This window comes from Athene noctua, chromosome 3 (genome assembly GCF_965140245.1).
Source record: "Athene noctua chromosome 3, bAthNoc1.hap1.1, whole genome shotgun sequence".
Taxonomy (NCBI): Eukaryota; Metazoa; Chordata; class Aves; order Strigiformes; family Strigidae; genus Athene; species Athene noctua.
In genome coordinates this window covers 21,527,938-21,540,335 of record NC_134039.1, presented here as the reverse complement: position 1 = coordinate 21,540,335, position 12,398 = coordinate 21,527,938, and the positions used below count along the sequence as shown (strand labels likewise).

General features: G+C 39.9%; 1 protein-coding gene across 1 annotated transcript in view; it reads right to left on the bottom strand.

Moving 5' to 3' along the window:
* The window catches only part of PIK3C2G (phosphatidylinositol-4-phosphate 3-kinase catalytic subunit type 2 gamma), a 212,991-nt gene that overhangs the window by 45,243 nt on the left and 155,350 nt on the right, over positions 1–12,398 (bottom strand). Inside the window, 3 exon segments of the mRNA XM_074901319.1 lie at positions 415–536; positions 1,119–1,314; positions 11,803–11,933. Coding sequence (XP_074757420.1) covers positions 415–536; positions 1,119–1,314; positions 11,803–11,933 — 449 coding nt within the window.

Below are 12,398 nucleotides of genomic sequence, written 5' to 3'. Positions count from 1 at the left end.
GCCAGTACAGTACATAAGATTATTGCATATCTCTCAGCTGGGGAGTATGTACATCTTTTTTGCAAAGAGGTTGATCAATCCTGCCAGTGTCAGAGATTGGCTTGTTTCTGTTCTGACCCAGTGTCAACATTCCTACATGGATTTAATATATGGATTTTGCTATGAGTTTTGATCAGCATCATGTAGAAAATAAAAAATATTAAAGGCCTTATCAGGAAAAAAATATATAAAAGTTAGACTGTCACAGTACTATATGGATTCAGTTTCTTCTGGGCCCGTATAGATGGCTTGACAGAATATGTTGCATTGCCCTCATTTTTCTAAAAATATGTCTGCCATACATCTCATATTTTTATCTGTGCACAGAGAGAACCATTTAACAACAGAATAACATTCACTAACATGCTGTCTTACTCTGGGAGGGTATATGATGGAAATTGCTTCTGGAGATGGCTGTGAAGTTTTGAGAACTAGTTGCATGGTTTTTCCACAAAAGTGACCACACTGCAGGTTTGCACCACCTGAACTAGATATAGCTATACTGGGGAAAAGGGAGAGGCAGAAAAGAAAATGATCAGAAAGTCACATTAAAAAAAAAAAAAAGTACAAAAGAAATATAGGGTGATTTGGTGATTTTAACAAAGAAAAAACTTTCTTTAATGTAGTGCCAAGTGCCAGGGAATTCAGTTTGTAATTTACAGTCTTTGCTGCACAGAAGAGAAACTTGCCTGGATAACATACAACTCAAACACTGAAAGATCACTGCAGTGTGAGAAAACTAATAATGCACTATTACAACATCATATAACAGCCTCTGATTTCTATTAGGCTTCCTAATTTTGTGGCATGCTTTCCTTCTGGATTCTTTAATTAGCTCTTGATTTATTTTTCACTATAGGGCATGAACTGTTCTCCTTAATGGCTCCCTGCTAATAGCTGTCTGCCTGGTGTACTTTCTCTCGGATAGCTCATTGCTTATGGCACTGCTGTTCATCCTGTGATTCTTTTAATTTGACACAAGCACATCTTCTATAAAGCAGGAGGAAGAGTATATAAGCCCATAGAAGAGTCATTAAAGATCAAAGCAAATTAGGGCAAGAAAAGAACATAATGCATACAGAGTCAGACTTTTTGTTGAACCACAAAATGGTGGCTCTTGTGATTGACTTCTCTGTATCCAGCATTGTCCACTCTTGGGGGACAGTCTCTGGAGCTGGAGGCTTTGCAGAGCCTGCCACTGACATCTGTACAAGCATGTGAATCAAATTATTGAGTTTAACAGGAAAGCACTCCAGACTTTCCTTTATTTTCCTGAAGAACAAACAAACAGAAGAGGTGCTATTTATGCATCTGGTTTGTTTCCATTTCTTGACCCTTGGTTTCATGGATGCAAGAACCAAAACCCCCAAATCCTAAAACATACTTTACATAAGCATGAACCCACATACACACCAGTCACTGCTATTTGCATCAATACAGCCTATCCAGCCCCTGAACTCCAAAGCTTAAAGGAGTGCTCTTGCCATAGCCTGTCTCATGGCTTACCTTGAGGTAGTTATTCTTCGTGAGCTGGATACCATCAGCCTTCTTTCAGATGATAGAGACAGGCAGAAAATTTCCATGTGTGTTTTGAAGAATTCCAGGGTAGAATAACATGTGTCCTCTTCAACAGATAGGGATGAGTATAACCAAAAAAAGTGCTAGGGTACTCATTTCATGTGCTTGCTCAAAGCTCTCGCATCCAATTCATTATTTAGCTGTGCATGATGTGTTGCTAAATCCTCTACTCAATTCTTAAAACCTCTATCCCTGTGATACTGTTTAAGATGAAAAAAAAGAAAGAAAATTTCTCCCCCTATCTCTCCCCATCTCATCCCTGTGCAAGGTGAACCAGAACACACTTCTAATTTCCTGGAGTTTTAAGATTCTTCATCAGAAAAGACAAAATAGATTTAAAAAATAACTAGATATACATGTAGAAATGTACTGCAAATATGTATTAACATCAAAGTGAACTTAACTTGAGAATAACACTGCAAGATAATCACTGGTCTTTGAAGAGTAAGATGCAGTACTCAAAAAACACTTGCCCTCTTGAATTAAATTGTTGGTTAAGATCTATGTAACTTGTGATGCTTTTTTTTTTTTTTTTTTTTTTTTTTAATTTCACTTATTTCTACAGATCTCTGAAGATAATCTGTATCAATTCTGATGCTACAGAACAACAGCCCATTAGTTTCAGGCCATATGGCAGGAAACTTCTACCAGATTGTCAGGGGGGGTTGATTTTTGGCTTTTTCCCTCCAGTTTTGGACTATATCTAACCAGTTTACAAGGGCTGACAATACCCTTAACCACCTTCCTCATTTCTTATTCAAAGCTGAGCAAATGCTTCACCTGTAATTTTAAATTAAATTCTTATTCATGGGTTTCTGTGAGTGGATTGTATTGTGTACTGCAATCAACTGAAAGCAACTCCACCCATTGCATTAATCTAATTTTCATGATCTCAGACATTCTGGATTAAAGTCTGTAGCTTCATAGTTGCAGATATACCAAAAAGAACATTTTACCTGCAGATAGCTCCCGAGCTTTTCCCCCCCAAAATGAAATTTCATTCAAAATACTGTATGAATTTATCATACAACAATTAGGCATACTAAACTGAGAAAAGAAGATTTATGTTTTTCTTAATGTAATACAAGGAAAGGTATCTCTGAACTGATTCGGTTAATTATCTTAATTATTAATTACATCCTCCAGAAAGAGATACATACAGACTATTTAATAAATGACACAAATTAACACTCAAATGGAAAACAAAACAGCAAATCTAATTTCAAAATATTAGTACAAAATCAATTCAGTCCTGATTAATTAGGTTGAATCTGTAGTGAACTTATCCTTTTTAACTCCTATGTATTTAATTTAATACATAGTTCAAACACTTCCTAAATCACTGAGACATGATTTAGATTATAGAATCAGTAACTGGGCCATTTTATAGCAAAGCAGTTAGGTAATTTGCAATATTAGTATGAGGCATATTAACTTTGCAGCTAAAATCAGTGCATTTTAATTCACATAAAGTAGGCCTGTGCTTATAAACTAGTATTAATACAGACATCATCACTATGAACAGCTGATACCAGAATACCACTCTTTAAACAATACAATAGTTAAATGGCTTGTTGTTCTTTCCATGGGTCCATTAAGATTCTAAAATGCTTTTAACACCCAGATTGCTAATGACATATTTTAAACCTAAACAGAGGCTTTTGTTGTCATTGTTGCAGATTTTCCCTGTGAATTATTTTAAATTATTACATTTAAAATAAAACAGAAGTATATATTGTCTTTTCCCTCTCCTGATAATCTGTTTTCTCTGTATTCAATCCTCTGTATTAGAATAGAAAACATTAAGCAATCCTTATGTCATGTTGTCAACAAAGAATTGAAAAGTCCTCTTTGCTATTCTGATGACATCTCTAAGTGTATCTTTACAGCAAGGTAGAACAGCTCTGATTATGGTTCTCTGCACTTTTTTTCAAGGGCAAACTGGCTTAAGGAAACCCTCTTTCCCACAGCCTCCCATAAGCTGGTTCCTGGCTATGTATGAAGCAGTGGAGTACATCAAACCCATGTGTCTTATCCTTTTTAATTTTGCAGTTTATTTTTAGAGTGGGTTAGTTCACTGACCTAGTTTACCACAGGGTATCTGATTCCCCTTTCTGCTAGCATTTTTAAAGTTCATCTGAAGGATCTGTGGTGGAACTTTCTCCTTAAACTCTCCAAGATCCTCATACACCTTCTTTTCTCTATGGCCACATTATGTTTAGCAATAGGCAAAGAAGTTGGTCAGGTCACGGGTATTCGTTGTGGAGATCCTCTTGCTACCTAGGCCATTACCGTCTTTGCCTGTGCCTAAGGCTGACTTGGCCTTCACAAAGCTGACAAAAAGTTTCTTAGTTCAGAGCTCTGGTAGCCCAAGCTGCTTAGAGAATTAGTGCCTAATGGCCTACAGATGAGAAAACTAGTGTGACTGATACAAAAGACATCAAAAGCACAGGTTAATCAGAAGAAAACAGGAAACTGTCATTGAGTAATGTTAATTGCGAATCACAATATTGCTCACACACAGTTTTCAGGCAATTTTTTTTTTTTCCACAACAATATCCATTTATCACACAGATAGGTGTCTGACCTACTTCTCAGAAAAGTAAGTTAAATATCCAGAACTATTGAAAACTAATGACTTTTCACTTGCCACCTGCTGAACTGACTTTGAATTTCAGATTTCACTCACAGTCTTTCTACAGAACTGTCAAATTACATTATCAGATAAAACATGTACAGACTGGTTGGCTGCTTGTGTAAACAGAGATGGATGAAAAGATTGGCTAACATTTCCAAGAGTGACTAGTGATGGTGCCTTGAATTTTAGGAAATAGATGTTTCTTATGGTATTCTGAAGGCTGGTGCTTAGATTTTTTTTGAACACATCAGCCTTTCTCCACAGCCTTTTAAGAGCACATACACTCATTATTACTGACCAGTTATCCAAGTCTTAGTCTTGGTATATATAATGATAAATATTCACCCCAAACTTCAGAATAATATTCTTTAGCATTCCTGATGGCATCCTCCTTCTTATTTCTCATTAGAGTATAATGAACAAAATTTATTCTCATGGGACTCTCCTATGTTAATGAACATGGTGTTTCATTTATATCAACTTTTCCATCCATGAATTTACCAGGGTCCATTTAAAAATAAATTGGGTAGTATGTCCCCAACTTTTCCAAGACTATTACTGCTTAGAGGGATAGACCTTTTCTAATTTTCAGCAACATTTATTCATGGACAGTAGATATTGTTGTGTAGAGAAGTGATAACCCCTCAGCTTAATACCTTATTTCCCACTGTGATAGCATACAGGCAATAAACATATTCTTTTTACCCCTTATTTTACTAGGCTTTAAAATCCAGGTTTACTTTCAGACTCTGATCCCATGGGCTAAGCACATCAGGTACTCTCCTGAAGCGTATCTTCCAATCTAGTTTCCCTACTAGTCCTGCTGTGTGCCTCTCCCAGGACAAAGGACATTCTTCTTCTCTTAGCTGGTGTCATGTGGGTTTTGTACAACAGTATGAATGCCTTAAACAACAAAAATTCAAAGAGGAAGCCTGCCTTCTGTTCCTTCGAGGCACATACATCATGAACTTTACAAACTGCTTGAGTGCCGCTGAAAGAAAGTTTAGTACTGATGTTTTGTCTATGTCCTTTCAGAAGTCAGCAGCTTTCACTGTTGTTTCAGCTGCTTGGGAGATTTCTTGCTGGAATACCTGCAGCCACCTGAGAAACAGGGACTGGATAATCAGTTTGAGATTAGCATCATGTTTTGAAAGGAGCTACTGTCAATTGTCCAGTTTTTCAGATGCTGGCATTTGTGATTTGGAAGTGGATACGCTCGACCTGAGCAATGATTCAGTTAATCAGTTAAATGGCATCTGAATCAAGCAGCACTCCCCTCAGTCTGGCTGCTGAAGATATGCAATGGTGCTTTGCTGGTAATTTTCAGATCCACCATGCATCTCTTATCCATGGGTTTCTATGAGTTGGTTAGATTGCATACTGCAATCGAATCAGTCCCATTTGTTTCATTGGACTAACTTTAATCCCTTAAAAATAATTTTAAATGTACATCCATTTACAGGCACATTAAAAATGTCAGGCAGCATGCCATACTATGCTGACATTTGAAGACATCTGCAGAAAACCAGAGGAAATTTATATCCAGAGGTAAGATGGGTTTCCAGTTTCTGGTAAAACTGTGTTGTCATGAGAAGAGGAAAGGAGGGAGGGGAAAGGATCAAACTGAGTTTCAAGGATCAAACTGAGTTCAGGGCAGATGCTGAAGAGACAACAATGTTTCATTTGGCACTAGGTGCACAGAACTGACAAGCAAACACAGAAACTCTTGTTTAACTCTCAATTGGTGCCTTGTTTATCCACGATCTGAGGGTGTGACCTTCCAGAAGGCTGTAAACTGTGAGGCTTAACACTGCTGCTCATCAGCTCATAACAGTGAAATGAACCAATGTGAGAAGAATACAGTACATAAATGAGACCACAGATTGTTGAACATGTGTTAAATCATGAATGAGAGCAAAGGAATTTGGTAAAACACAGAACTCTTTATGATCCTGAAAAGGGTCAGTACCTTACAGTCCAAACTCCAGTAGTATTATTCTGTTGGCTAAAAAGGTGATGGCAAAGAACAAATGAACATTGTTTTCCCAGAAATATTTGTGACATCATTCATCATTTCATGTTGTTTTTAAACAACAGTAGAGGCAATGTCAGTATTATTGCTCAAACCAAACTCAGACAATTGCTAAAAGCAACCTTTCTACAGAAATACAGAAAAATACTGTTCTGTTTCCACTAGAAGAAGATTGGGGTTTTCAGCATATACATTATATGATTGAATCTGAAAGATTACATAAACTGCCTTGTACTTAAATAACTTTCTGTTGGTAGTGTTTCAGTCCATTGACAACACTCCTTGTCTAAAAAAGAACTATTTAAAAACAATAAAGTGTTTTGGGAAGTAATTATGGAGAAAAAGGACTTCAAATTGGGAAGGATTTGAGAGCTACTCAAAGTTATGCTAATAATTAGAATTTACAATTTCCTTGGCTTTCTAAGTACAGCTTGAAAAACAGATTACAGGAATAAGCTACAGAGTGACCATGAGAAGTGTGTAACTGGATTTTTTTTCACCTGGGCTTTTTGTATAACAAGGAAGTAGGGAAAAAATTTCTGAAGGACAGGAGTAAGGATGATGTAGGTAATGCAAAGCTCACAAGAATCTCAATATATTAACATTCCTGGGGGCAGATCAGAAAATGCTTATACAGAGGGATAAGTTCTGCATGGATCCAGGTATCAGGCCATCCAAAAGTCTTTATTATGAAAAGTGCCTGGATACACTTTTCAGAAGTTAAAATACTAATAGCCATGAAGCCTGATGTTCTGCCCATGTTTAAACATGTAGAAATGTGAGTTAATACATGTGTTGAATTAACACAAATTATGTTCAAACATGAATCCAAATTAGAATAAAGAAAAAAACAAAGCTCAAAGAGAAATGAGATCCACGGAAATTCCTGACCTAATGACAAGAGATTTTCTTCTTACAAATGAGCATATATATTACAAACATACCCTAAGAGTATTAAAGAACAAAATATGCACCCAAGCAACATCTGACTTTTCTATGTAATGTAATGATCTATACAGACAATAAAGAAATCTACATTTAAGCGTTTTGAAGGAAAATGGAACAATAGCTCTGGAGTTCACTGAAAATATATTAGCAGAAAATATTTTCACATAAAAGCAGAACCCACAGCACGGTACAGATCTGTATGTAATGCTAGTTTTGCTGGTAAGCAGGACTTGAGCAGCATTTCCACTTTGTTTCCTTAACACCAACCCTAACAAGAAATGTAATGTGAAGAAGGACATGCTGGCCTCTGAGTACTACCTATAGTTTCTCTGGGCTGAACAGGATTCCTAACTCTAATATGAACCTCTATCAGGCAACAAAACAAAGTCACAGAATCATCTAGGTTGGAAAAGACCCTGAAGATCATGTAGTCCAATGATTAACCTGACACAGAAAGTTCCTAACTACACCATATCCCTCAGAACTATGTCAACCCGACTCTTAAACATCTCCAGGGATGGGGACTCCACCACTGCCCTTGGCAACATATTCCAACTAATAACAACCCCTTCTAGAAAGAAATTCTTCCTAATATCCAGTCTAAAACTTCCCTGATGCAACTTGAGGCCATTACCTCTTGTCCTGTCGCTTTCTACTAGGATAAAGAGGCTCAAACCCAGCTCGCTGCAGCTTCCTTTCAGGCAGCTGTAGAGGGCGATGAGGTCTCCCCTCAGCCTCCTCTTCTCCAGACTAAACACCCCCAGTTCCCTCAGCCGCTCCCCGTACGACCTGTGCTCCAGACCCTGCACCAGCTTCGTTGCCCTTCTCTGGACACGCTCGAGTCATTCAATGTCCTTTTTGTAGTGAGGGGCCCAAAACTGAACACAGGAATCGAGGGGCGGCCTCACCAGTGCCGAGTACAGGGGTAAGATCCCTTCCCTGTCCCTGCTGGCCACGCTATTGCTGACACAAGCCAGGATGCCATTGGCCTTCTTGGCCACCTGGGCACACTGCTGGCTCCTGTTCAGCGGGCTGTCAATCAGCACCCCCAGGTCCCTCTCTGACTGGCAGCTCTCCAGCCACTCCTCCCCCAGCCTGTAGTGCTGCTGGGGGTTGTTGTGGCCCAAGTGCAGCCCCCGGCATTTGGCCTTATGGAAACTCCTCCAGTTGGCCTCAGCCCATGGCTCCAGCCTGTCCAGGTCTCTCTGCAGAGCCTCCCTACCCTCGAGCAGATCAACACTCCCACCCAACTTGGTGTCAGCTGCAAACTGACTGAGGGTGCACTCGATCCCCTCGTCCAGATCATCAGTAAAGATGTTAAACAGGAGTGGCCCCAAAACCGAGCCCTGGGGGACACTACTCGTGACTGGCCGCCAACTGGATTTAACTCCATTCACCACAACTCTTTGGGCCCGGCCATCCAGACAGTGTTTTACCCAGCAAAGCGTGTGCCCATCCAAGCTGTGAGCAGACAGCTTCGCCAGGAGAATGCTGCGGGAAACAGTGTCAAAGGCTTTACTAAAGTCAAGGTAGGCAACATCACAGCCTTTTCCTCATCCAGTGAGGAGGTCGCCCTGTCGTAGAAGGAGATCAGGTTTGTCAAGCAGGACCTGCCTTTCATAACCCCATGCTGACTGGGCCTGAGCATCTGGTTGTCCCGCATGTGTTGTGTGATGGTACTCAGGATGAGCTGCTCCATCAGCTTCCTGGGCACCGAAGTCAAGCTGACAGGCCTGTAATTTCCCAGATCATCCTTCCGACCCTTCTTATAGATGGGTGTCACATTGGTCAATTTCCAATCAGTTGGGACCTCCCCAGTCAGCTAGCAATGCTGGTAAAGCATGGAAAGCGGCTTGACGAGCACCCCAGCCAGCTCCTTCAGCTCCCTCGGGTGTATCCCATCCGGTCCCATAGACTTGTGTGTGTCTGTGTGATGCAGCAGGTCACTGACTGTCTCCTCCTGGATTGTGGGGGGGTCGTTCTCCCAGTCTCTGTCTTCTGGCTGAGGAGGCTGGATTCCCTCAGTACAACTAGTCTTGTATTAAAGACTGAGGCAAAGAAGGCTTTATGCACTTCAGCCTTCTCCTCATCACTCATTGCCATGTTTCCTCCTGCATCTAGCAGGGGATGGAGGCTCTCACTGGTCTTTCTTTTGCTGTTGACATACTTATAGAAACATTTCTTGTTATTCTTGACTGCTGAAGTTAGATTAATTTCTAGCTGGGCTTTAGTCCTCCTGACTTCCACCCTGCATAGCCTCACAGCATCTTTGTAATCATTGTGAGTGGCAAACCCCTTCTTCCAAAGGCTGTAAACTCTCATTTTCTCCCTGAGTTGCAGCCAAAGCTCCCTGTTCAGCCAGGGTGGTCTTCAATCCCGCTGGTTTCTCTTACAGCACCTGGGGACCGTCTGCTCCTGTGCCATTAAGACTACTTTCTTAAAGAGCGTCCAGCCTTCTAGGGCCCCTGTAACCTATACACATCAGCTCTTCTTACTTTCAAAACAATGTTTAGCCACATCTCCTTCCCAATGCCAGCTGTTATTCCACATACTTTGGCTGAGAAAGACTGCAGGTGAATTCCCACTCTGAAGTCCCTCACTTCCTTCACCATTACCCGCAAAACACCACAACCACCTTGCCTAACTCCAAGAAAGATGATGGAGCTACAACTCTGTCCTGAACTCAACCTTCATCTTTTTTTCTACCAGATAAGCAAGACTGCAGTGATATTAATCTTAGCTTTAGTCCCACCCAACTTAAAAGCATATTGATCCTTTCCACCCCCAGAAGAGCACGCCACACTAGCTCTGAACCTTGTATGACACTAATGCAATTTTCACTCCAAAGACTCACATTTCCCTATTTGTTATGCATATCCTAGCCTTTTTTCACTAATTGAATGAACTGGGTTGTTCCCCATGAGAGACAGACACAACCACCCAAACTATTTGACAGAGACAAAACTTTTACAATTTAATTAGAAACTGCATGTCTCCCATTTGAAGAGGAAATATAAGTCTGTAATTTGGGAATATGTAAATTTTAAAGGGAAGCATGAGGTAGGAGTTGGTAAATATGACGTTGTAATTAAATTTTAAAATAAAACAATCTTGCTAAGGGGCAAGAGTGAAAGCATATGGAAAAACAAGTGTTAAATGATAAGGAACTTAGTGCTCTGCTGTGTAAAAAGTAATGGAACAATAATTTTGTTTGAGAAGTTCCTCTCTTTCTTGTCAAAGAATAGTCTTCCTTAAACTCTCTAGGTCTCTGTTCCAGCCTTCTATGAGCCTGCTGCCTCAATTTCCAATTCCAATACACAAAAAGGAGACATATAAATAACAATTCAAATTGCCCAAACCCTTCATATGGTCCTCTGTAATAGGAAGGAGGCTGGCTCAGCTACTCCAGGTCAAGCTTTCACCTCAGTTATTTATTGCAATGTGCCCTCTGGCTGTATTGAAGGGTAGTGGGATTGCTCTTGCCTCAAGGCAGTTTGCACTTGCAGAGAACTGTGCTGCTTTGTGGGAATGTCCTTTAGTGCTCTGAATTTGAAAGCAGCCCTTCACTCAGAGTCCATGCTGTAAACTGGATATGTGCCCTCCACTTGCACCAGAGGAGGTGGTCAGAAGAGTCTGCCTTGCTTTGCATGTGTACATGGGTGTCCAGGGTGCGTGAAGTCGCAGACTGCCCTTGGAAATGATGGTGCTGCACAGGACAAGCTCTGACAGGGAGATATTTTTCTCATGCTGTGCCTAGAATGGGAAAGGGACCTTCCAAATCCAGTCTCCACTGGCTCCATCTAGAGCATGATCACATCAACAGTTGGAATTACATATAATGCAGATGCCTGACCTGAAAGATCAGGACCTAGGGCTACAAACTGATTTTATACACGTCATCTGCGGCTCCTCCTCAATAATCCCGAGTGATTATCACAAACAAGTGAAAGATTTCATTATCTTAACAAAAATAACGTTTTAAACATACCTATATTCACACCCCATGCTTTTCTGTGATAGATCTGTTAAGTGCTTAAAAGGAAGAATTAGTACCATGTTGCAGATGGAGAAACTACAGCTGACAGAAGGAAAGTAACTTGCCTGAGGCAACACAGGTCAAAAGAACAGAAAAGGGACTAAAATGCAGGAATACCAGGTCCTCACTAAATCCATTAACAAGTTGAACATTTCAATGCAGTCTAAATCCTGTGGCATATAGCTGCTGCATTTAAAAGCAGAAAGAAAAGCTGACTAGATATAAGCCAGGATGGTTTCACTGTGAAAGCCGAAGAAATCTCTAGGCACTTAAATGGTTTGTTTCAAGTGCACCACAAATACATGAATGTTTCTTCCAGAAATTTGAGGACATTGGTTATAACATGTGTAAGGAATAGACTTTTTAAAAGCAAACATGTGAAGAACAATTATCCTTTTGTGTAATTTCACTGATTACAACCTCTTAACACAAAAACTGTTGCTGCTTTTTTTTTTTTTTTTTTTTAATTTGACAGTTTTGCTTCATGCACGAAGGAGATGAGGTTTCTGGATTGTATTCTGGTTTTATGTTGTAAAGTAACTTGAAGCCTGGAGGTCTGAGTTCTGAGGACAGAGGTTATCATACACATACTTTGGATCCTGAATGCTGTTTAGCTCAGGCAATCCTGCATGCAGCATCCTGAAGTAAAAAATTTCATTAGTCTACTGGTCTACTGAAAAGAAATTTAAATGAAATGGGCCTAACTAAGAAAGGTTTTACACCAAAATGTCTTCTTGTAAAACACAAAGTTTTGCTGATCTTAAAAAGGTTCTGAGGCCAGAGCAATGATAGAGTGCGAATAATTGTAAAATTTCACACTGACATACAGGAAAGAAGCATGGGTCAAAATCATCAATCTGTTTCAGTTATTTATTTTCTCTTTGGATATCATAATCTCAGTGTGTGCATTGCTAAGCTTCCTTCATAGCCTTCTAATAGTAATGAAGGGGAGGTGGCCAAATACAGCCACCTGAACAATAGTAACCGCATTTCTTTCATGCTCACAATGTTATTTTAGTCCCAATCCAATTTAGTACAATATCACCTTCTCATGATTCCCAACTACTGATTCCACCATTACTGCTCTGGACTCCTTGAAAGGGATCATAGATTCACTCCCTTTACAG